Genomic DNA, 26,521 nt, shown 5'->3' on the forward strand with positions numbered 1-26,521 from the left:
TTGGGTTCAGATACCGTAGCCAGTCCAGTTGGGACTTTGCTGAAAATCCACTCAGGGGGAAACCAAACTCCTAGGAGGGGATTGCTTTGCTAAAGACTGTTGCTGTTCCAGAAACAGTCAAGTATCTGTTGTTGCAGTGTGCCAGAGAAGGAAGTTGTCCTCATTTTGTTGTTCTTCAAGTCAAGTTGGGCAACACATAACACCTTTTTACCTTATCCAAGTTGAAATCCCTAATAAATTCCAAAAACCAAGCCCATGGACTGATTATTGTGTTTAGAGGCAAGTTGGAAAATGCGTGTTGTCTGGCTGTGCAGACTATAGGGCAGTGATGGCAAATCTTGGCACCCCAGATGTTTTGGAACTACATTTCCCATGATGCTCATGCATTCTGCAGTGTGTTTGAGCATCATGGGAAATGTAGTTCCAAAACATCTGGTGTGCCAAGGTTCTCTATCACTGCTATATGGTAACCCAAAACCCATCAGCTCTTTAGGGGATAGCTCTTCACCTGTATTAGGTGGTTTGTTCAGCCTCCACAATGGCGGCTCCCAATCCTTCCAGCTTCTTTCCTCAATCTGAAGAGACTATGCAATATAGGCACATTGTGTGTCTGCATAGTGTCCTGTAACCCTGTCCCCACTACTGGGATAAAGAGATACATGGTCACTTGATAGAACTTTTTAACCTTGTGGAAAAGGTAAGAAGGATCATTTCTGAAACTACTCAAAAACAGGTATGGTACCTGCATAGTTATAACTGTATTAGAAAGTGTCTATAACATTGTATGTTCACAACTACTTTAATATTCATCTTCTGATGTTTGAGAGTATAAAAAACCTTATGAGAGCAGTGACCATTCATTTACACCAGTGTTTCTCAACTCCAGTCCTCAAGGCGCCCCAACAGGTCATGTTTTTAGGATTTCCATCAGATGAAACAGCCGTGATAATTACTAAGGCAGCAAAACTGATCAAATCACCTGTGCAAAATAATGGAGGGCCTGAAAACATGACCTGTTGGGGCGCCTTGAGGACTGGAGTTGAGAAACACTGGTGTAAGGTACAATGTTTGAATAATGTGAAATACTACAGTACCTAACAGTCTCATTAGAAGATTGAAAATAGATTCCAGAATATAGAATCAATGAAAACTTATAAATCAATGTCATTCCAGATCAAACATGCTGGGAACCAGATTCACAGTTTTTGACAATGGAGTGAACCCTGAGACAAAGCCGTTTGTGCAAGAAAGGGAATCGCTCAGACAAGAACTGGCATCAGTATGTTATGTGAGTTATAAACCTGGTGAATTATTTAGTTATAAGTATAAAGTCAATGGAGATTAATGCGCTAAACGAATATCCCTTTATATTCTGTCGAAATGAAATGTCCGATTATAGGATTAACGATGACTATAGGTTTACCAAGAACTGAATTTATACTTTCTGATAGCTTACTCCAACTTTCTTGTATTTCCGGTTCCTGCTAAAGTAAACTGCCTTAGTAGGCAGTAACTTTAGTATCCAACTAACAAGCTGTCTGTGACCATGGGAGTGTGTAACTCACAGTCAGCAACATGATGTGTGAATGGTTGTGTCACCCCTTGTTGCAACTGTCCATGCTGCTGTTGGGTGTGTATAAAGCCAACCCAGGTTTTAGTGTCTTACCATTAATTTCCCAGCAAGGCGACATCTAGAAGGCTTAATACATTATTGTGTCCTTATCTACAAGAAGGGTGTAGACAGGCTGGGGTGTTTAAATATGGGCAGCTTTATTAGTTAAGCAAATAGACCATTTACAGTGCATTGATCTGTTGCCCCTAGAGATAGTGCCAAGGGGACACCCATCAAAGGTTGCCCTAGACAAGGAATGTTAATGTAGCAAGGTCCCAGGCCTTCTTCAGTCTAATGAGAACCTCCAATGCCAGAGATATTTGACATCCTTCTGTATATGGTGGGTGCAGAGTAATTAAAATGATTGGGCGCCAGACACTTATGAATGCAAAAGAAACTTTTTTGGGGGAGAGAGGGTTATGGCCAGGACACCCTTAAGTAGTTGCAAGTTCAATTGGCAGACTCCGAGACTTCAACAGGAGGACAGTCATGCAGGGAAAGTCATCCATCAAGACACCACATCTGCACATGCAGGAATACTGTCTCCTATGGCAACAGTCTTTAACAGTTCCTAACACAAAGCGTGACAGTTCTCGGTCTCTCACTAGACCCACTGATTCACTGCCACTGAATCCCTTGAGTTCCTCCAATCTTCAATGTGGCAACTTCCTCAAGCATCACCCCCACCTCTCTGCTGGGTCCCTAGCTCAAGATACCTCTTAAGCTTCACCCCACTGGCCTGCTCAGTTCCTGGCTTGACACACAAGGCTGCTCTGCAAGCGTCACCTCTGCTGGCTGGGTCCCTGGCTTGATACCCACTGAAGTTTCCCAATTCTTCACCGTACCGGTGAGAATGCTGCTCCGGTACTGGCTTCAGTTACTCACTGTGGTCCCTGGTAATTAGGGGGATAGTCCCTTACTGGCGACAGCTTCCCCTCTACCTATGACCATGGCAGAACCGTACTTCTGGTTGGACTGCAAGCCACAGTCCCAACCCTGCGCTGCTCTCTTGCTTCTGGATAGGTCCTAAGACAGCTAGAAACCAGATGTCTCCGGCCTAGCAGCCCGGGCAGTATAACACACGTCCACCTAGATAGCCGTCCAGGTGGCACAGAACTTTGATCACCTGATTCCATCCAAATATATAGGTTCTCCCAGCAGGCCAAGGGATTTAAGAAAACCCCTGCCCATTGGCTGAGATACCCTATATACCAACAATCTGACCCATAATCTGCATTGCCCTTCTCATATATAGTACCACCAAGTACCCGGCTACCTAGTGGTAGAAGAGAAAAGTGCAACAAGGGCCAAACTTAGGGAGAAATCAATAGATCTCCATCAATCAACCAGGATAACTATTCCTGGCAAGTCTGCAGATGGCACCCCTACTTGTCCATTTTTGGGAAACTAAGTAATCCGTAATGTTGGACCTTTCTGCCCTTGTTTCTGCCCAGATAAGACTGGTGCTTGTGATAATGGCCCTCCCACCCCCTCTTGTCTTTATATCCCTGGTGCCAAACCTGGGGCCCAGGGACCACATGTGGCCCTTTGATACTTGTGAAGCAGCACTTGGACATCAGCAGCCTGTACTTGGTGTGGGAGCATGTACATGTCAGGGGGCAACAGCAATGATCTCTACTAGCTACATACTGTATAGTATATCCTCAATCTCTCACCATCTTCTGCAGTATGTCCCCAGTATACCTCCAAACCTACAGTGGTGTGAAAAAGTGTTTGCCCCCTTCCTCATTTCCTGTTCCTTTGCATGTTTGTCACACTTAAGTGTTTCGGAACATCAAACCAATTTAAACAATAGTCAAGGACAACACAAGTAAACACAAAATGCAATTTGTAAATGAAGGTGTTTATTATTAAAGGTGAAAAAAAATCCAAACCATCATGGCCCTGTGTGAAAAAGTGATTGCCCCCCTTGTTAAAACATACTATAACTGTGGTTGTCCACACCTGAGTTCAATTTCTCTAGCCACACCCAGGCCTGATTATTGCCACACCTGTTCACAATCAAGGCATCACTTAAATGGGAGCTGCTTGACACAGTAAGGTCCACCAGAAGATCCTTAAAAGCTACACATCATGCCGAGACCCAAAGAAATTCAGGAACAATTGAGAAAGAAAGTAATTGAGATCTATCAGTCTGGAAAGGGTTATAAAGCCATTTCCAAAGCTTTGGGAATCCAGCGAACCACAGTGAGAGCCATTATCCACAAATGACGAAGACATGGAACAGTGGTGAACCTTCCCAGGAGTGGCCGGCCGCCCAAAATTACCCCAAGAGCGCAGCGACGACTCATCCAAGAGGTCACAAAAGACCCCACAACAATGTCCAAGGAACTGCCGGCCTCACTTGCCTCAGTTAAGGTCAGCGTTCATGCCTCCACCATCAGGAAAAGACTGGGCAAAAATGGCCTGCATGGCAGAGTTCCAAGGAGAAAACCACTGCTGAGCAAAAAGAACATCAAAGCTCGTCTCAATTTCTCCACAACACATCTTGATGATTCCCAAGACTTTTGGGACAACATTCTGTGGACCGATGAGACAAAAGTGGAACTCTTTGGAATGTGTGTGTCCAAGTATATCTGGCGTAGAAGGAACACTGCATTTCATAAAAAGAACATTATACCAACAGTAAAATATGGTGGTGGTAGTGTGATGGTCTGGGGCTGTTTTGCTGCTTCAGGACCTGGAAGACTTGCCGTGATAAAAGGAACTATGAATTCTGCTGTCTACCAAGAGATCCTGAAGGAGAATGTCCGACCATCTGTTCGTGTACTCAAGCTGAAACGAACTTGGGTTCTGCAGCAGGACAATCATCCTAAACACACCAGCAAGTCCACCACCGAATGGCTGAAGAAAAACAAAATAAAGACTTTGGAGTGGCCTAGCCAAAGTCCTGACCTGAATCCTATTGAGATGTTGTGGTATGACCTTAAAAAGGCCGTTCATGCTCGAAAACCCTCTAATGTAACTGTGTAATGTGCTGAAACTTGGCTTAATTCCTCACATGACTGGGCTATTAATATTCCTGGCTATGCACTCTTTCGGAAAGACAGAGTAAAAAGGAAAGGTGGAGGGGTCTGTCTGTATGTGAGAAATAATCTCAAAGCAAGTGAGAAAGAGGACCTGGTGGGCGGAGAGTGTGATGAGTCTGAGGCATTATGGGTAGAACTGCATACAGATGCGTGTAGTTCAAAGTTAATCATTGGAGTTTGTTATAGACCACCCAATGTTAATGAGGAGGTGGAGACTCAGCTCCTTGCACAGATAGAAAGGGCTGCAAGGGCTGGGACAGTGATAATAATGGGGGATTTTAACTACCCAGAAATTGACTGGGGTAATGGCACTGCTGGGACAGTTAAAGGGCAAAAATTTGTAAACCTATTACAGGACAATTTTATGGTACAGTTTATTGAGGCCCCAACTAGGAATGATGCTCTGTTGGACCTGGTAATCTCAAACCATGGAGAACGTATTACTAATGTTCAGATAAAGGAACATCTGGGTAGCAGTGACCATAACATGATTTCATTTGATGTTAGCTGTAAGCAAAAATCACATACGGGAAAGATAAAAACACTTAATTTCAAGAGAGCAAATTTTCCAAGGATGAGGGCTGCTCTCCAGGACTTAGACTGGGAGAGAATATTGGCACCAATGGGCACAGAACAGAAATGGGAATTCTTCAAAAAGCTTGTTTGTGATCTCACGGCAAAGTATATTCCCATGGGCAATAAGTTTAAAAGGTTAAAAATAAAGCCGATGTGGCTCACGGCCAAAGTTAAAAAAGCTATAAACTATAAAAAAAGAGCTTTCAAAAAATATAAAAATGAAGGAACACTAGTGTCATTTAAATGTTACAAGGAATTTAATAGAATATGTAAAAAGGAAATCAAGGATGCAAAAATTCAAAATGAAAGACAAATTGCAAAAGACAGTAGGACAAACCCCAAAAAATTCTTCAAATATATTAATAGTAAAAAGGTTAAGTCTGAGCATGTAGGCCCTTTGCAAAATAATCTGGAGTGGGTGACTGGGGACAAAGAGAAGGCTAACTTATTAAATACTTTCTTCAGCTCTGTGTATACAAAGGAGCATGGGGGAGCTCATGTCCACAATGGGGGTGGTACTGACGCAGCCCCTAATCCACAATGGCTCATAAGTGATATGGTCCAGAAATATTTGGACAGAATAAAGGTGGAGAAAGCACCTGGACCTGATGGCATCCACCCACGGATCCTAAAAGAATTGAGCTCTGTAATTTCAAAGCCATTGTATCTAATTTTTAGGGACTCATTAATGACAGGAATAGTACCACTGGATTGGCGCAGGGCCAATGTGGTGCCTATATTTAAAAAGGGAACAAAGTCCTTACCAAGTAATTATAGACCCGTTAGTTTAACTTCTATAGTTGGGAAGATACTGGAGGGATTAATAAAAGACCACATAGATGAGTTCTTGCAGGAAAAAAATATTTTGAGCAACAGACAGCATGGATTCATGAAAGACAGGAGTTGTCAGACAAACCTGATTTCTTTTTATGAGGTGGTAAGTAAAACCTTGGACAGAGGGGTGGCGGTGGATGTGATATATTTGGATTTTTCAAAAGCTTTCGATACTGTTCCCCACACACGGCTCATGTGTAAGGTAAAGTCTACAGGTTTGGAAACATCAGTTTGTAGATGGATAGAAAACTGGCTAAAAGACAGAATTCAGAGAGTAGTGGTTAATGATTCTTACTCTGAATGGTCTAAGGTTATGAGTGGTGTACCCCAAGGTTCAGTGCTGGGACCCTTACTTTTTAATATCTTTATAAATGATATTGGGTCTGGGATCAAGAGTAACATTTCCGTCTTTGCAGATGACACCAATCTATGTGGTGCAATAACGTCCTTACAGGATGTCACCAATTTACAAGCAGACCTCAATGCTCTGTCTAATTGGGCGACTATGTGGCAGATGAGGTTTAATGTTGATAAATGTAAAGTTATGCACTTGGGGGCTAAGAATATGCATGCATCATACACGCTAGGGGGAGTACAACTGGGGGAATCCATAGTGGAGAAGGATCTGGGGGTTTTGGTAGATCATAAGCTCAATAATAGCATGCAATGCCAAGCTGCGGTTTCCAAAGCGAGCAAAGTCCTTTCTTGTATTAAGAGAGGTATGTACTCCAGAGAGAGAGATATCATTTTGCCCCTGTTCAAATCATTAGTAAGACCTCATCTGGAATATGCCGTTCAGTTTTGGGCACCAGTTCTCAAAAAGGATATCGGGGAACTGGAGAAAGTGCAGAGAAGGGCAACCAAACTGATAAGAGGCATGGAGCAACTCAGCTATGAGGAAAGATTAGAGGAACTGAATTTATTCACTCTTGATAAGAGGAGATTAAGGGGGGATTTGATCAACATGTACAAATATATAAGGGGTCCATATAGGGAACTTGGTGTCGAGTTATTCACTTTAAAGTCAACAAAGAGGACAAGGGGGCACTCTTTACGTCTAGAGGAGAAGAGATTTCATCTCCAAATACGGAAAGGTTTCTTCACAGTAAGAGCTGTGAAAATGTGGAATAGACTCCCTGCAGAGGTGGTTATGGCCAGCTCAGTGGATTGCTTTAAGAAAGGCCTGGATTATTTCCTAAGTGTACGTAATATAACTGGGTACTAAAATTTATAGGTAAAGTTGATCTGGGGAAAATCCGATTGCCTCTCGGGGGATCAGGAAGGAATTTTTTCCCCTGCTTTAGCAAATTGGATCATGCTCTGCTGGGGTTTTTTTTTGCCTTCCTCTGGATCAACTGTGGGTATAGAATTGGGTATATGTGTATATATATGTATAGTATATTTTATTTTATTTATTTTTATTTTATTTTTTTTGGTTGAACTGGATGGACTTGTGTCTTTTTTCAACCTGACTAACTATGTAACTATGTAACTATGTAACTGAATTAGGACAATTCTGCAAAGATGAGTGGGCCAAAATTCCTCCAGGACGCTGTAAAAGCCTCATTGCACGTTATCGCAAATGCTTGGTTGCAGTTGTTGCTGCTAAGGGTGGCCCAACCAGTTATTAGGTTTAGGGGGCAATCACTTTTTCACACAGGGCCATGAGGGTTTTGATTTTTTTTCACCTTTAATAATAAACACCTTCATTTACAAATTGCATTTTGTGTTTACTTGTGTTGTCCTTGACTATTGTTTAAATTGGTTTGATGTTCCGAAACACTTAAGTGTGACAAACATGCAAAGGAACAGGAAATGAGGAAGGGGGCAAACACTTTTTCACACCAATGTATAACATATCCACAGTCTCTGTTATGACCTTCACATCTTCTAGGATGTCTACATTCTCTCTAGCATTGCATCTACTGAACATTATGTGTGGCCCTTTCCTTTTTTATGTCAGGGGCTGCAGCTGAGGCACCCTAAACCTCATAAGTTGACAACCACTGCTTTGTAGCTACAAACATGTACAGTATGCTTTTATTATCTTTAAGAAGGGATGGTTAGACTTTGGAATACTATACATATGTATAAGGTAATGACCATACGTTTTCCTCTTAATAATATTTATTCCTCTAATAATTCCTCTCGCTTCTCCGTATTGTAATATAAATTAAAACGTCCAAAAGGAAGCATGGGACCCTCTTTTAATCTCTCATTTAGGTGAACCTGTAAATCCTGGTGCATATATATTTTTTCATTGAAGCACACAGTAGGCATGTGGGTAAATCAATCCACCCGCATCTAGCAAACTCTAAAGTCTTTTGTAAACTAATTCTAACATAAACTGACAAAAATATACACATTCTACTATTACTACTCGTAGCGCCCAACTTTTTAAAATGGGGATGAGGGACACCTATTAGTAAAAGTATGTAGGCATTGGACACCCCCCGGGAGCCCCAGCACCATGCCCCCTTAAAAGAGAATTAAACAATAACAAAAATATTAGTTAAAGTGGTTGTATACCCTTTTTTGTAACTTTTACCTACAGGAAAGCCTATAATAAGGCTTACCTGTAGGTAAAAAAAATATCTCCTAAACCTGTACGGTTTAGGAGATATTCCCCTCGGTATGCGCCGCTGACTGCAGCGGCGCATGCGCACGAGGGGATTCTCGGCCTGAAAATCCGGCAGTGGCCGGCGGCCGGAAAGAAATCTCACGCGCGCATGCGCGGGAGTGACGATATCGCGGCTCCGGCCACTCACAGCGCCGGAGCCGCGATACCCGGAAGAAACGCCGAGGGAGCATGTCAGCTCCCTCGGCGTGGATCGTGGCAGATGTCGGGGCCTCGTTCTAAGGTAAGTATATCATAATGAGCTAGTATGCGGTGCATACTAGCTCATTATGCCTTTTGCTTTGCAGGCGTTAAAAATAAAATAAAAAAAATAGCGGGTTTACTACCGCTTTAAAGTAAAGTAAACCCACTCTCCTCCTTTCTAAACTACTGCAATATTGGATATCTAGAAGGATATACATGCCTCCTGCATGTATACTTATCTGTCAAATGTCTCCCCTCTGTGGGTCTGTTTTTCAGGGCTCAGTGGGTGTCAGTAGACTCCACCCCCACCTCTACACTCCCCTTATTAACATGCATTTTCTCCTGTGTATTTCTTACACTAAACTTCTGCTATGATCACTAACATCCAGTCAAAACCCACCAAAGTCCCCACATGACTTTAGCATACCAAATCATGCTGAGGTGTGGAACAGCCAATCCTTGCAGAGCAGCAGAAGAAAGGAGTGGGAGGAAATTCAAAAATAATGCATGCCTCTTAGGTTTGTGACGAGATATGTAAATCACCTGTCACTCACAGCAAGGGGGAGGATTTGACAAAGTTTTTCTCTGTTTGTCAAGATTTATCTGACTGAACAATAAAAGAGGATTTCTCAGAGCTGGATTAAATCTTTGTGGCAAGACTGGGCTCAAATGATAGGAAATCTTATACTCTACATTATTACAGAAAAAAAAACTATTTTCAGGTTTACAACCACTTTAAATCCAAAAGTGGGGGCGTGGCCGGGATGGTGGACTGAGCAGATGTGCTGCCTGAGCTCTGCTGGAGGAGAATCCGTTTAGCTATCCGGAATTGGATATAACTGTCCCATTAGTGGCTCAAAAGCCTGTGCATGCCTTCTAGAAGCTTGGGGGGCCCGAAGCGGGGCAAGAAACTGAAATTTCTGCTGTCTAAAGAAGCCCCGGAGGTTCCATCTCCAGACAGGCTGCCTATCCGCGTGCTTTAGCAGCATGGCGTCACAAACTGACCATGAGGAGGCTGCCCCGCCTGGGATACCGGAGGTGATGGCCACAATTACTGCATGCCAGGCGGCACTTACCAATAAAGTTGAAGCCGTGCAGCTTGATGTCGGGCTGCTGAGGCAGGACCTCGACAAAATCCACTCTAGGATATCGGTGGTGGAGCAGCGGGTTGGCGACGTGGAGGATGCAGTGACCAGCCTCGAGGCCTCCATAAGAGCACTCCAGACGAAGGTTAGAGCGCTGGAATATCGGGTGGAGGACGCAGAGAATCGGAGTATAAGGAACAACATCCGTATCATTGGGCTCCCGGAGGGGGTGGAGGGCCGTAATCCCACTGTCTTCACGGAGGACCTGTTGTGGTCAGTCCTCCCTGATGCGCAACTGTCGCCGTACTTTACGGTGGAGAGGGCCCACCGTGTTCCACCGAAGCCTGGTCCGGAGGGAACACCCCCGCGCACGCTGGTTCTCCGGCTACTGAATTTCTGCAACAGAGATGAACTTCTGAGAATGGCCAGGGTGCCGGGGGACATCCCCTATCGGAATGCCAGACTCATGTTGTTCCCTGACTACACACTGGAGACAAAGAGACAGCGCCGGTCCTTCAACGCTGTCAAGGCGGCTCTCCAAGTCAAGAATATACGGTACAGCATCCTGTTCCCGGCCAAGCTGCGGGTAGTTGACGGGGAGACGGTGAGGATCTTTACTAACCCTAAGGATGCCAGCGCATGGTTGGAGACTCTACCCCAGTGATGAGACCCGGCTACCTTGGTTCTGGGAGTGCTTTTGTCTGAGTGTGGATCTGTGAGGATTGCGGCTATGTTTGAGACTGCATAGTGGGGGGGTATGGTTGTTTTGGTACTTGACTTGTGTTCTACCTGCACTGAACCATGCCCATATCGCTGCTAAATGCGGATGCTAAACTGCTAGCAAAGATCTTGGCACTTACACTGACTACGGTGATTGAAGACCTGGTACATCGGGATCAGACGGGGTTCATGCCGGGGAAGGGCACCGACATCAACATACGTAGACTTTTTCTTAACTTGGACACGCGTTGTGAGTTATTGGGTGGCTGTCTTTGAGTGTATCAATGTCTGTCTTCAATTAACCTTACCTATGTCACCCAAGCTGGCCCTCCTCAGTGTCCATGGGGATGACCAACGACCCAGGTACACCAAGCTGTTCATCTCACTCCTGGTATTCTACGCCAGGAAGGAAATCCTTAGGAAGTGGGTATCACCAGCTCACCCCACGGTGGAGTCTTGGGATGCCGCAGTCAACGCAGTCCTCCCTTTTTATAAATCAAAAAGAGGGGGAAAACACTGCACTCCCTATATAATGACAAAAAATTGTGATATAACACTCCCTTTATATAAAATGACTTACATGGCTAGAGGGTGTCCGCAAAAATTTGACCGGATCTGACTACCATGGCTGGAGCAGTTCTGATCAATCTATGTACGGGAAGTGGGACCCTATCTCCTGGTGGAGAGAGGCTGGTGTCGGGCGCCCCCCCCTTCCTCCTCTCCTCCCCCCCCTCCTTTCCTCCTCTCCCCCCCCTCCTTTCCTCCTCTCCCTCCCCCCCCCCCCCCCTCTGGTGATGCAATTTGCTTGCTTTAGCCATTTGTATACCTATCTGTAACTATTACTTCAACTGATGTTTGAAATTTATGACACTGTCTAGTAAGCCACTCCTGTCTTTGTTGGGCTGTACTGTGTACTTTGTACTGTTTGAATGCCAATTGTTATGTGATGTCTTCTCAATAAAGACCAACCTTGATGTTAAAAAAAAAAAAAACACAAGTGCTTGTTTTTTGTTTTGTTTTTTACCACACATATTCATTTATATTAGCTATTGAAATACAAATACAAAAATTTAGAATTTGGATGAAAGGTTTAGCATCATCAATTCTTAACTGAAAAGATTCCTAACACAACAGTCAGCATTGTTCAACTAACCTACAGGACATTGCCCTTTACTCTGTGCCTAACAAAGATTGCAGTTTAATATCCAAGGTTGAATTTAGAAAAAGGCAGAACATACTGAAAAGTGCTGATCCCACACCAGCCTGGTAAAACATTATACTTCATTAATCATATAATAATAGATACAGTTTGTCAAGTCCAATTGAGTCAGTTGTATTTTTACTGTTTTTACCATCTAACAGGAAACCAATGTTCTGGGGTTCAGAGGTCCCCGAAAAATGACTGTTATTATTCCTGGGATGAACCAGAACTGCGAGAGAGTGTGCATACGGCCGCGTAATGTAAGTTATCTGTAAGATGATCAAAATCATTGGTTTTTGGAGTTGGCAAAGTTTAATGTAGTTGTGTATTATGAGACCCCAGTGGCGGCTGGTGGATTTTTTTTGGGGTGGGGCAGCAAACGACCAGCCCCTCCCACGAGAGGCCGCTGGCAGCCCCTCCCGCCCACTGTCTGCCGGTCAGTCTGGCACTTACGCCATCTAGGTGATGGGTGGCGGGCTGCGGACAGCGTCTCCAGTGTCCTCTGCTCCAGCACAGGGGACCCGATCTAGGTGGCAGGCAGCGGCTCCGATGTCCTCATTTCCAGAATGGCGAATTTCGCAGTGCGTCTCCTCTCCCCTTCTTCTAGGTGCTAAGTGTCCAATAGGAATGCCTGATGTTTTGGCCAATCGGGAAACAGATCTCAGGACCCACTTTCTGATTGACGGGGAGGAGATTTAGTGTGAAAATAGCAAATATCAGGGAATATCAGGGTGCAGTGCTCTGCAGTCCAAGCGCACCCTTTTTTGAAGCCTATTAGAGCCTCTGGCTCTAATCACGTGCTTCAAAAAAACACACTCCCCCTCATTGGAATCCATAGTTCAGCACCCTGTATTTAGATTAGGGGGCTGGATGCATGGATAGGGGGCGGCGCCCGTGAGCCCTTAATGGACAGGATGCCACTGTGAGACCCACTATAATAGATAATATGGCATGTCTGGGCACAGTGGGTTTTATTTAGGCCCCTTTCACACTTGTACAACTTGTCATACGATTTGGGACTGCAAAGTCACATGACAAGTCATTCCCCATGATTTCCAATGACTAACATTCATTTTAGTACAACTTCAAGTTGTGCCGACTTCAAAGTAGTCCCTGCACAACTTTGGTCCAACTTTGATCTTACTTCAGCCCATTGGATATCACTGAAGTCCGATCAGTTAATACGGTGATGTGACTTGTACTCTGATGATCTTGAACGGGAATGCCAAAATAAAAAATAAAAACGGCATGGGTTCCCCCTCTAAGAGCATACCAGGCCCTTCGGTCTGGTATGGATTTTAAGAGGAACTCCCACACCAAAAAAACTGCATGGGGTCCCCCTAAAATCCATACCAAACCCTTATCTGAGCACACAGCCCGGCAGGCCAGGAAAGGGGGTGGGGCTGAGCGAGCCGCCCCCCCAGGTGGGTGGGTGCGTTGAGGCAGGGGGGCTCACTCAGCCCACCCCCTTTCCTGACCTGCCGGGCTGTGTGCTCGGATAAGGGTCTGGTATGGATTTCTGGTATGGCGCCCCCCACCCCAAAGCACCTTGTTCCCATGTTGATGAGGACAAAGGCCGCTTCCCAACAACCATTGCTCGTCCCCACCCCCTTTCCTGCACTGCCGGGCTGTGTGCTCAGATAAGGGTCTGGTATGGATTTTGGGGGGACCCTCACGCAAGTTTTTCGGCATTAGGGGGTTTTCAATCAGGAACAGTGCTTTTCTGTTTGTTTAGTGCTGATGTATCTAGCTTCCTTGTTCCTGAGGGCCAAGGAACAAGGAAGCTAGATACAGCAGCACTAAATTTAAAAGCACTGATCCTGACTGAAAAGTTTCTTGTCAGCACTAAGAGACATCTAAACAAGGCACTGAAGAAGAGGGAAACCTTGAAATGCGTTAGAAAATGTGACTACAAGTGTTATGGATTTTTGCATATGGACCAAAGTGGATAATTTTATAATAATGCTATGACACAAGTACTGGTTTGTAAGTACAATCACCTCTACCTTATTAAATTAAAACATGTATTGAGGATAATGCGCTAGGCCTATGCGCTCTCTGTGTTCTTCTATGCTTTCAGTTCATTTGGACCCCCCCCCCAGTCTTTGGAAGGCAGCGAGGCATGCATTATCCACATATACTAACATGTCAAGATAACACGTTGAGCCTTACCACACAGCGCATGAGAGTGAACATTTTGATATACTCTAATGCTCGATTTTAGAGCCTTATTCACTGACTGGCCTGATCCTGAAAAAAATATTTGTTCCTTTTAAACCCTTTGCTCAGCAATTGCTTATTTAGGAGGGTTTACTGTAGAAAGGGACAGTCACTGTGTTGGACACAATTATTTCTTGTCTTAAGTAGACTCTAAGGGTCCCTGGAGAGAATGATCCCATGTTCAAAGACCTGGTACACAAGAGGTTAGTAGCCCTATTTAAGGCCCTTTCTTCTTTGATGGGCCCCGCTAACCTGCCGTTGACTCCGCTGCCATTCGCCAGACCTAAGCTGTCTGTACTGAACACATGGCCCAGGACCGTAGCTCAATCTGTGGCCTTACGCTACTGCCTGAGCCTTCTCTCTGTACCTATATAGAGGATCCTGTGACTCAAGTGCTGGTTGGCAGAACTTTCTGTATAAGAAGCACCTCAACTGGCCACCTTTCAAGAGAAAATGCCTGTTTGGGTACTCCTTGGACACATCAAGGAGATCACAGTGGGTAAGAGTACCCTCCCCCCCTAGAAAAAGAAGGCATTTGCCCCTGCTGGTAGACCCTCTACTCCTGAGACTAGAAAAAATGATCTTCACCCTTCTCTGGTCTCTAGCTCTAAGTCTGGAAATATTTTCTTGTGTTTCTTTGTGAAGATCAGAGATACTTACTTGCACTTTCCCTTTTTCCTTCTCACCAACCCTATTTATATTTTGCTGTGAGTGTACAGCATTACCGATTTGTCACCTTTCCTATTGGGCTGTCCAAAGCCCCCAGGGTTTTCACCAAAGTGCCTTCCCCAGTCCTACCTCTGCTCCATTCCCCGGGAATTTCTCAGGGAACACATATTATCAGACAACTGGACAATCTCCTGCTAAAGGACCCAACCCTGTCAGCCATTGTCCAGTGGACGGTGCAGACTCTACATAGATTCAGTTGAATTCTCAACCTTCAGAGGCTGTCACTGGAATCAACTAACTGATTATAGTACCTGGGCCTGACATTGGATACAACCCTGTCCAGGATGATTCTGCCTCAGGATGAATTATTGTCCACGTGCCCAAGGCCTTCAACATTGGAGGTCTTGGGCCTGAAGGTAGCTTATTTTAAGGCAGTGATGTACACCCAGTTTCATTTCAGACCATTAAAACTCAACATTCTGGCAGCGTGGGTCAAACTCACCCCTTGGACCACCCTATGCATCTGACCTACAAGACCAGACTTTGCTTGGCATGGTATATTTCCAACCTAGCACTGAAGTCAGGGAAACTCTTTACCCCATATACATGGAATATTCTCATGATTGATGCCAGCCTATTAGGCTGGGGAGGAGTCCTGGATGCCAGAGTTGTCACCAGAGACCTCTGGATCCACACAGTGGATCCTCTGGTGATTCTGTGGGATTGGTTCCACCTACTCTTTTTACAGCTTCTCCCTCAGCCTATAAATGTATCTTTGGGGCCTAGTCCACATTCATGAGGACAACATTGATATGGGAGGAATCAGGGGACTATTAGGTATATAATCTTTATGTTGTGCCGTTTTTCTTATAGAACTGGGGCTCCTCTATCCTAAGCAGCCATATGCATGTATCAACGCAGGGGGAGGACTATTTGTCCTGTGTACTTTTGTCACCAAAAGTGAAAGAAAATCTAACATGTTACTGTGCACCAGTTCCTGCACCTCCTAAAACCCTCCTAATGACAGCGGATGGAGGTTTTTCTTTGTGCACCTATTGTCACAATTTAAAAACAATGAATCTGTGAATTTATGAACTACAAGTCCCATCTTCCACAGTGGCAGATAGCTTGTAGTTCTGAATGAACTGCTAGGGTGCTGGTGAGCGCTCTTGTATTTCATTGATACCTGCTTAGAGGTATGGCAGAAATCTGTAGGCACTGTCAGCAGGAGCCTGACATTGCACCCACAATCTGCCGATCGCGGGTGCAATGCTCTGCAGGCCCATGAGAGAAAAAATAATAAATGTGCATTATTTTACCTGCAACAACGTCTGCATTTATTTTATTTTGTAGGTGAACTTAGCCTTTAGGGACATAAGATACGGAGTTCTGTATCCTGTATAGAATTTCCCATTCGTACTGTACAGGAAATGGGTTTTCTTGATCAAGAGTATGGGTTTTACAGTATGCTGCTATCTTCAGCTGACAGCAATTCATAGTCCTAATTAATGGAGTGTACTCTAAGGCTCGGTTCACATATATGAGAATTGGATGCTTTTTTTTTAACTGCATCAAATTCTCATAACACGTAAATTGGACTGGCTTTCAATGGAGCCGTTCACGTTCGCGGAGTCCAGTTCAGTTTCAATTTCAGGTAAAATTTTCACCTGAATCGCACCTGAACCGGTGAACAGGACCGCACTGGACTGATGCACTGAAACATGTGTGAACGCAGCCTAAAAAAAAGGATCTTGCACGTAAATTAAAAATCCTTATTTTTGACTTACCAGAGAATTCTGTTGATTGAAGTACAGTACAGGACACAGGACCTTCCTTTCTGTTCTTTTATAAACTACTGCTTGCTACAAAACTGTGGCAAAAAATAAAGCTGCATGGACATTCTCTATATAACCCCTTTCACTCCCAGCAATCCAGTGTCCAATCACATGAAAGCAGCTGCTTATATCCCATGGTTAAAGAATAAAGATTGTGTGTCCTATACTGTACAAGAACGATTATATTGGTATGTTAAAAATTTGACTTTACACTCTTACTGGCACTGGCTTACTCTTCCTTCTCATTGATGCCAGGGTACAAACCCAGGGACACATTCTTTAATACTAAATGGAGTGTATAGCATAGCTCTAATTAGAATTTGCACTGCGAAAAAACTTTTAGCTACAGGCCTAGTCAGTGGCGGTGCGTCCATTAAGGGCGCATGGGTGCCACTCCCTCTCTCCAGCCAACCCCCCCCCCCCCCCTGTGAACTATGGATAGATTCATGGGCGCTGTATCCACCCCCTATTGAGACATATGGCCTCTTTTTGGACACCGGGCGCCTGAATTACAGCGGTGGAGGGGGGGGGGGTTGTTTTTGAAGCACCTGATTAGAGCCATAGCCTCTAATAGGCTTCAAAAATGTGAACTGTGAGCGCAATCCATTGCGCTCGCAGTCCACCCAGGTATGTTAGCAAAGCAAAGCAATAAGACGATCCCATTGGATGCCTAGCAGAACAGGGGGAAGACGTGCACGGAGGAAACAGGAGCCATCGCCACGCTACCCGTTCCACAGCTCACCACCTGTCCCACTGCCAGACCCGCCACCACAATGGGGTAAGAAATATATTATAGAAAAACCGCGCTGACCAAAAAATAAATACAAATAAAAATACAAAATGAAAAAATAAATAAATAGGCTGCAGTAATGTGGGATAAACACAAATAACATATAGTAACAAAGAAAACTGTGCCACAAGTATGAGATATGAGCTATACAAAAATAAGTTTTTAGTCAATAGATGAAAAGAAGTGGTGAACTTGAATGAACAGTTTCTTAATATGCCAGTGTCCTTGGTAAACCACCACTGTGCTCCACACTAATAGTGAATACCGCCACCGATAAGAAAGCCGTTTACCAGATGGAAAAGCAAGTTTACTGGTTTACTGGTAAAACGGCGCAGTTGGCTGCATATGATGGGCACAGTTGGCTGAATATTATGGGCACAGATGGCTGCATATTATGGGCACAATTGGCTGCTTATTATTGTCACATTTGGCTGCCTTTGCTGGGCACAGAGGCTGCATATGATGGGCAGAGTTGGCTGCATTTGCTGGGCACAGAAGCTGCATATGTTGGGCATATGATGGGCACAGTGGCTGCATTTGCTGGGCACAGTTGGCTTCATATGATGGGCACAGCGGCTGCATTTGATGGCACAGTGGCTGCAATCGATGTTTATGTTTCAGTTTTTTTCAGTTCGTTTGCGACCCCTCCAAAAATTTTGAGCACCAGCCGCCTTTGGGCTTAGTACAGCTTTGCTATGCCCTATTATCTAATTCTTTCAGTATAATTTTTACAGGAACATGAGACACTCCAGACTCGTTACCAGAATGGCAACATGGAGAATATTATTGCTCTTTACAACAAAGCACCGTCCTGGAATGAGGAGACTCAGTCCTACGTCTTAAACTTTCATGGCCGAGTCACCCAGGCCTCTGTGAAGAATTTTCAGATTATAAATGCTGAGAACCGTAAGTTATTACATTACATGGGAGAATATAGTGCACTATAGGTAGATGTGTATTTCACCCTAAATTTTAGTTAAGTGCCAGGCAGGGGTTAAATGAACCTCAATCTTAATGGTTAGTCTAGTCAAAACTGATATTTCAGTTTATGAGTATACAATTGATAACGGATCCACTCGCCCCTTTTTTTTATTCCTCAAAGACAACTGTGGTTAATCTCCTTCCTAATCTTCACAACTCTGTTCCTCCTGTTTTAGGGTCTTACTTCTTGTGCTGCAGCAGGAGCACTTTCTCTTTTTTCTGCATTTGACATAATATACAGTAACAGAAAAATCCAACAGTTATAAGAAAGCAATTTGAAAAGCAGTGCTATGACTATATCGTGCCTTACTGATGCTTTGTAAAAAAAAACAAAAAAAAAAGGGCTCCACACATTTCCAAAGCACAACGCTCCTCTGGGTCTGGGGTTCAGAATGAATGGAGTTGTAAAGAAAAAGCCGCTTAGGGAGCCGGGTCACAAATCCTATCAAAGTCACATGAATAGGCCGTAAAATAGATTTCTACCTGCATTTGCATTGCATATTGGCCCCTCATTAAGATCTGAAACTATCTAAAGGGTATTTATAGCCCCCTTTTTTTTATTTTGGATATAGTAAGGCGGATAGTAAATGAGATAGTTATAACATTTGTCAGTCTTTTATTAATGTCTGTGCCCTCCTCCTCTCTATGTGCCCTGGTGATTTTTGTCAAAAAGCTGTGGAAAATGCAAATGTTGCAGTTAAAGTATTTGCAGGGCTGCTGTTAGAAATCACAGGACCTCCTAGAGACTACCTGACATGAGACTACCTGATACAGCCAATATTTAGTTTGCCGAATGTACACAGTGAGTTATCGGTACCGATTATTCATTGTGTTCATTTAGGAAAGGAAGGGGCTGGTAAATATGACATGTTTACCAGACCTTTCCCCCCCCTTTCACTCTTGAAGTATCCTATTGTGTGCTTAAAGCTGCTGGCAGGAAGAGGAGTGGAGGAAAGCTGAAGGCACTGCGGGGCTGGGCACACTGGGGGGGCCCGGGCAGCATAGGGGGAAATGTATGATGCACAGGGAGAGTGATCAGTGCAGCGGGAGGGGGGTTACTTAAATTTATCCTTTGTATGGCTCTCTCTGCAGCAGCTGAAAGCCAATGGGAGGGAGAGAAGAAACCAGCTTTCAGCTGCTGTAGAGAGAGCCAGACAAGGGATCAGTTCCAGTAATTGCCCCCCCCCCCCGTTAAACCAATCACCCTCCCTGCCCACATCCCATTCACCCTGCTGCATGCCCCCCCTGCTGGCCTGGTGGTACCCCCTTATCCATGGCCCTAAGTATTTGCCTTCACCTTGGAACTTCCTGTTTGTCTTTGGGACAGGAAGTGAAGAGAAATCTCCTTAACAGAACACAGACATCCCATGCCCTACTCTACCTAAAAAGGATTTTGGGCTATAAATAAAGCTTAATGCATCAATGTTTTTATTAGTACCAATACATAGTCATGTTGGGGGTATCTAAGTGGCTACATTGAATTTCTCTTTCCCCTTGCAGCCGAGTACATCGTCATGCAGTTTGGCCGAGTAGCAGAGGATGTTTTCACCATGGATTTCCGCTATCCGCTCTGTGCTCTGCAGGCTTTCGCCATCTGTTTGTCCAGCTTTGACAGCAAACTTGCATGTGAATAAATTTGGAATCACAAAGTCCTGAAGAAACGAGACACATTTTATGTGGAATTCCAGCCAAAATATTTTTTGATTGAATGGATAAGCATTAGATCTTCTGTGGGGTTGTATCCTCATTAGGGAGATGTTATCTCATTTCTAGTAGGGTAAGGTAGACAGGAAGTATGAGAAAATCTGGGGAGATTTTCACTTTTTTACTGCCCTGATTTCCACAAAAGTATAAGCAACCCCCCTAAATGGAGACACAAAGATTGATAAAAACCTAAATTCAGAAAATAGCCAGCACTCCAAAATGCAGGAAACAAAATAGCAGACATTTTACTAAAATCCTATAGAAACCAATGTTTTGGTGGCATACAGACCTTCTTTATCAAGGTACCAAGACATACCGGTGACTATATTGTATATTGACTGTTTGCTACAGTGCGAAACAGACTGATAAATGTGTGTAAAACAGAAACAAAAACAAAAAAACTTACCTATGGTTTCAATCCTTTCCCACTTTGACCAAAAACAAAAATCTTCCGGAGTTCAAATTTAATGCATGTATTTATTATTGCACTTACTAAAGCTGCTATTTGTCTGCAAGCAATAGAGATTTAAATTTTTTAAATATTTTGTTCACTGACGCACAAAGATCACATTGAGGTTTTTCTATGAAAGTAACTTTTTTAAACTGCTCATAGGTTTGAGAATTTATAAATGGTAACAGGAAACACATATAAATAAAAAAATTTTGACTGTGAAAAAAAAAAATAACATTTTATCTTTGGATCAAAGGTACTGAGAAAAAGTGTAATCAGTTAGTAGTGCACTACTAAGAAGATCCAGAAAACACTGTAGTTGTGCTAAAGTCAGAAGATTTATCTCTACAGCCTCGTACATACGATCAGACTTTCCGGTGGGAAATGTTCGATGTCTGGCTGTTGGCGGAAATCTGACTGTGTGTATGCTCCATCAGACAATTGTTGTCAGACTTTCTGCCAACAAATGTTGGCTGGAAGGTTTTCACATTTTCCGCCAACAAATGTGTGTTGTCGGATTTTCTGATCATGTGTACACAAGTCCCTCAGACAAAAGTCCAAAGTACAAACACACATGTTCGGAAGCAAAAATGGTCGGTCTTGTAAACTAGCTTTTGTAATAGAGAATTAACATTTGTGATGTGGCAAATTATTACCCCCCCCCCCCCGGCGGTATTCCAGAGTCTGGCTCGGGGTGGGGATGAATGCAGGGAGAGTTTATTTACCTTCTCCCCTGGATCCAGCGATGTCCCCACGCTGTACGAGCGAGGCGTGCTCCGCTCGATCTATCACGGAGCCGATCTCTGTTCCCTGCGAACGTTGCGACGCACGGGGACAGAGAACGGCGCCAAATTCAAAAAGTGAAACACACACATTACATACAGTATAATGTAATCTTACAGATTACATTGCTGTATGTAATAATTTCACATCCCCTTTGTCCCTAGTGTTCTGCCCAGTGCCCTGCATGCAGTTTTATATTATAAAAACTGTTCTTTATGCCTGGAAACTGGAGATTGTCCATAGCAACCAAAACTGTCACTTTACATCAAAAATGGTTTTAGACCAGCTAGAAAACAGCGACAATAAATTAGAATCACTGTCATCAAATACTGAAAAGTAATGACAGTGACAATTCTGCAACTGAGAAAATGTCAGTGTTTTTGATTTTATTACATTATTGAATAATTTTTATTATTGTTATATTATTATTTGGTATAATTATTTATAGTTATTTATTATTTTATAATTTATGATTTCATTTTTCAAACTTTATCATACCCGGGATGTCTGCTAGACTCTGGTTTGGACAGATTTAAGTGAGTTATTCCTAAGAATTACAGGACTACAATATAAAACGCCAAATTTTCATGCAAAATAATTGTACCGCTTTCAGCACCTAAAATCTGAAATAATCGTACCTCCAGGGAGGTTAAATCTCCAAATGTAGCGCACAATTCTCTTCTTCTTTAATGGGATAATAATGAAGCTGCTTTTCTGGTGATAGTGATGGAGTTATTGCAAACTAATTTTCAAAGCCTTTTTTTTTCTAGTGATATCAAGAATAATATTATTATGTTTTTTTTTTTTTTTTTTTTTTTATTATTCGTTACCACAACACCATTATCCCATAGTTTTTTAAGATCAAAATTACAACTGTGTTGGTGTCCCTTGTCAATTTGACATTGTATTTTTAAAAATGTAACTGCCCTCTCCCAAACTGTCATTTGAAGTAAAACACATAGTCAAGTATTATTCTCCACAATTTTTTTATTGTGCATTAAAAAAAATTTAAAAAAATTAGACGTGCTATCTGCCAATAGAACTTAACCAAAAAGTGCATACAAAAATATACTGAATCAAATCATTATTCAACCAAAAAAATAATGTCAAAGCAATAACTCCAAGGCCAATAATAAATAACCTATCTCCCCTGATTCCGCAACATGTCTGGTCGGCGAACAGCCGTTCAGAAACAAACTGAAAAGCATGAACTTAAAAGCGCTAAATGAAAAAAACGGAAAAAGAAAAGCACGAATCAACGCTCACCAAAATTCTACTAACACGAAATTAGCAGAAGGAGCCCAAAATGTGGCACTAAAGAACTAAAAAACCATGTAGTATTTCTTGTACGTCACTACATTCGTAATTATTGGCCAATATTTGTGTGACTGTGTGTATGCAAGATAAGTTGGAGCCAGCACCCTTCAAACAAAATTCCACGGTTTTGTCGTCGGAAACTCCGATCGTGTGTACGAGGCTTTACACTTTAGTCAGTTTAAGCAGGCTTTTCATAGTACTTCTGAGTTGCACTACAGTTCCCTTTCAAGATTTTTTTTGTAGTGTAACTTCCTTGTTATGCCCTGTGCACACGGTCAGACATTCCAACGACAAAATCCATCTGATTTTTTCCCACAGATTTTGGCCCAAACTTGTTTTGCATTCACACGGTCACACAAAGTTGTCGGAAAATCCCATCGTTCAGAACGAGGTGACATAAACCACGTATGACGGGACTATAAAGAGGCCAGTAGCCAATAGCTTTCGTCTCGTAATTTATTCTGAGCATGCGTGGGCACTTTGTCCGCGGAATTGTCTACACACGATCAGAATTGAAACGATTGGATTTTGTGGTCGGAAAATTTTAGATCCTGCTCTCAAACTTTGTGTGTCGGAAATTCGACAGAAAAAGTCAGATGGAGCCCACACACAATTGGGTATTCCGACAACACGATCTGATCGCAAATTTTCCGTCGGAAAGTCCGACCGTGTGTACAGGGCATGAGACTGCAGTGAGCACGGAGAATTGCCAGTGTTTGAAACCAATGATCACACTGGCCTGCATTTCTATTTACTTAGATTCAGGGCTATTCAGAAAAATATCATACTGGAATTGCTGGCCAGCTAGGTACACAAGATGAGTGCATGAAATACATTAGGGCCATTTAGCAGACTGAATTACATCAGGCAATTTAAAGCAAGCCATGCACTTTAACTCACCTGAAATATGTTGTACTTTCACCACCCTACATGCAGCCAGGTGTAAAGAGAAATGATATAGCAATCCTGTATCGTCACCCATATGTAAACTCCAACTGGATTCAACTATAGAGCTTATGGAGGGATTCTTCACTACATTGCTGATGGCAAATGGAACTGCGAAGTATAACATGCTACAGGGTCCATCTTTAAAGTGAACCTGCTGCCTTGCATTGCCTATCCAACATACAGGTTCAATTTATAGTATTAGGACTGACCGCAGTGTTCATTTCAAGCTGAACTTGGGGTAGACATTAAAAGAGAAGTATGTTTTTTTTTCTTCTCGTACTTATGTGAATGCAGCATCTGCACTCCTATGATCCACAGGAGAAGTACAGCCAAATGAGCTTTGGCTGTAATTTTCCATTAAATAAAACACTATTTAGTATTTATTAAAATGAATTAACAAAGTAACAGATTAGCAGGTTTACTATGAACCACAGAAGGCACCAGAAGGGTCAGTACCTACCTTCTCAGTGGTCTCCCAGCACTGCAGTCCACCACTAGACTTTATACATTCTGGGGTTGACTTACTAAAGGCAAAGTGCAGTTGCACTTGTCTTCCCCAGAGCTTAGTGAAAGTGGTGAAGGTCTGCTAATTCCATCATCCAATCGTGTGCAAGCAAAAACGCATTTTTTTTTTTCCTTGAGCTCGATTGGGTATTCTTTACAAAATGAAGCTTCAGCACATACACTAAGACCCCTTTCACACCAGGGCGTTTTGCAGGCGCTATAGCGTTAGAAATAGCGCCTGCAATCCGCCCGAAAGAAGCTGCACCATTGTGTGTAGTGTGAAAGCCCGGCAGGACGTCAGGGAAAAGTCCTGCCAGCAGCTTCTTCGGAGCGGTGTGTTTACCGCTCCTCCACCACTGCTCCCCATTGAAATCAATGGGGCAGGGCTGTAATACTGCCGGCAAAACGCAGCTATTGCAGCGTATTGCCGGCGGTTTTAACCCTTTCTCGGCTGCTAGCGGGGGATAAAAGCACCCCGCTAGCGGTCGAAATGCGCCGCAAATCCGTTGCAAATCCAGCAGTAAAACGCTGATAAAAATAGCGGCGTTTTACCACCCACACTATGGGCGGTGTGGTGTGAAAGGGGTCTAAGCTCTGGGAAAAATTTGTGCAACTGCAAAGTTCTCTATCTATTTGACTTTAGTAAACCAACCCCTCTGACTATCTGACTTAAAGAGAAACCCCAGGCAACAAGTTAGATACACATCTAAAGCACCTATACAGGAATTACTTTACCTGTCAAAAGACGTGTAAAGTCATGTACATATTCTTATTGGAAGAACAACTGTCTGTAATTCCATAAGGTTTGAAAAAAGGCCAGGGTCAAGCGCAACTCCCTCCGACACCCCTAAAGTGAACATGCTGTGCTCATGTACATATTCTTATGGTGCACCCACTGTGCTATGTGGCTGCACAACATGTTTGATGGTATACAACAATTTAAAGTGTAAGTTCTTCTTTTTAGAAACAAAATTTAAAATGAACACCATACACCCTCCCTGTCCCCCACTGTACTGACCTCTGTGAGTGATGAGCTCAGTGCCCATGCAGTGATATTTGGATTTGATTTGCTCTTCTCCCTTTTCTTTCTGCTTGGGACCGGGAAGGGTGTACGGTGTTAGTTCATTACTTCATTTTGAAAAGTGAACTAACCCTTTAGTGTTCTCTATGCCGGTGCCCCTCCTATCTCAAGCTTCATTCGGCATATCAATAAAGATCAATTTCAAGTCACACTATCTAAATGGAAATAGACATCATTACATGTAAGTAAATGAAAGTGTATTTTTATATGTTTGTTAGTTCTTATTTAAAAGAAATGAAACACAAAGTCTGATAATAAATTGTGAAATGAAAGCGGTTTACCTGTATCTGTTCTTTCTTGGATGTGCCGCCTTGAAGAAAGACGTATACAGTTTTGGGCCTGCAGCAGGAATTGAGGCCTACTATAAGATACAACTAGCTTTTGTGTGTTCTGGACATCATAGTCTTTACATACCATGAAAATCCTTCCAAAAGGGGCCCTCTACACATACACAGTGAACATGTTCCAAAATCTGCCCAGCTGCAAAAAAATATTTTTAACCTTTAGAATGGGCATATCTTACATAAGAAAAGAAAAATACACAAGCCCACGGTATGCAAATTTAAGGGGGCTTTTTCTAGCTCCCTCATTCTCTCCTCCCATGCTCACATCCAGGACTTCTCCAGGGCCTCTCCCATCTTCTGGCACTCCCTACCCCAACCTGTCCAGCTGTCTCCTACTCTCTGCATTTAGGCAAACCCTGGAAACGCATCTCTTCAGGGAACCTTACCCCCCTTCTATCTCAAAATTTTAATAGCAGCTAGCATTTCTTGAACTCATTCCCACAGGCTTATTCGCTTTTGTATTACTTGCCCCTTCTGTTTAGATTGTGAACTCTCATAAGCAGATTATCCCTAACCCTCTTGTCTTGAACTGTGCTGTAAATTAACTGTCTTCTTTATCTGGCAAAATGTTGCACGAGCACTATATTTATCCTGTATAATAATTTTTTACTAAGACTATATCACTGTTTTATAGTTGGCTATCCACATTAGATGGTAGTTGGCCATGTATACATTATATGACTTTCTGACAATACCCTCTTTGCTAGATTACCAAATAGACATACAAATTCTTATTCTAAGACTATTGCATGCCATGTGTACAGCAGACATCCCTCCTGTCTAGTGATGGACGAACTTCCGACGGGACAAACCCGAACTGCGAACGCGGCCAAAAGTTTGCGAACCACAATGTTCGTGGTGGACCCCATTGACTTTAATGGCAGGCGAACCTTAAAAACCTACAGGTCATATTTTTAGCCACAAAATACTTACTAGCTGTGCACACATAGTCCCACCACATAGACACTGACATAACAAAAGTATTAAGTGAATCT

At 43.1% G+C, this 26,521-nt stretch overlaps 1 protein-coding gene across 1 annotated transcript in view; it reads left to right on the forward strand.

The window, feature by feature from the left end:
* The window catches only part of LOC143934159 (tubby protein homolog), a 151,687-nt gene extending 126,233 nt beyond the window's left edge, over nucleotides 1-25,454 (forward strand). Inside the window, exons 11-14 of the mRNA XM_077457524.1 lie at nucleotides 1,174-1,288; nucleotides 12,061-12,159; nucleotides 18,148-18,319; nucleotides 19,895-25,454. Coding sequence (XP_077313650.1) covers nucleotides 1,174-1,288; nucleotides 12,061-12,159; nucleotides 18,148-18,319; nucleotides 19,895-20,028 — 520 coding nt within the window. The 3' untranslated portion in view covers nucleotides 20,029-25,454. The remainder of the gene's footprint in view (nucleotides 1-1,173; nucleotides 1,289-12,060; nucleotides 12,160-18,147; nucleotides 18,320-19,894) is intronic.
* The last annotated feature ends 1,067 nt before the right edge of the window (nucleotides 25,455-26,521 follow it).

This window comes from Lithobates pipiens, unplaced genomic scaffold (assembly GCF_037356315.1).
Source record: "Lithobates pipiens isolate NorthernLeopardFrog02 unplaced genomic scaffold, aLitPip1_a1.2 Scaffold_27, whole genome shotgun sequence".
Classification (NCBI taxonomy): Eukaryota; Metazoa; Chordata; class Amphibia; order Anura; family Ranidae; genus Lithobates; species Lithobates pipiens.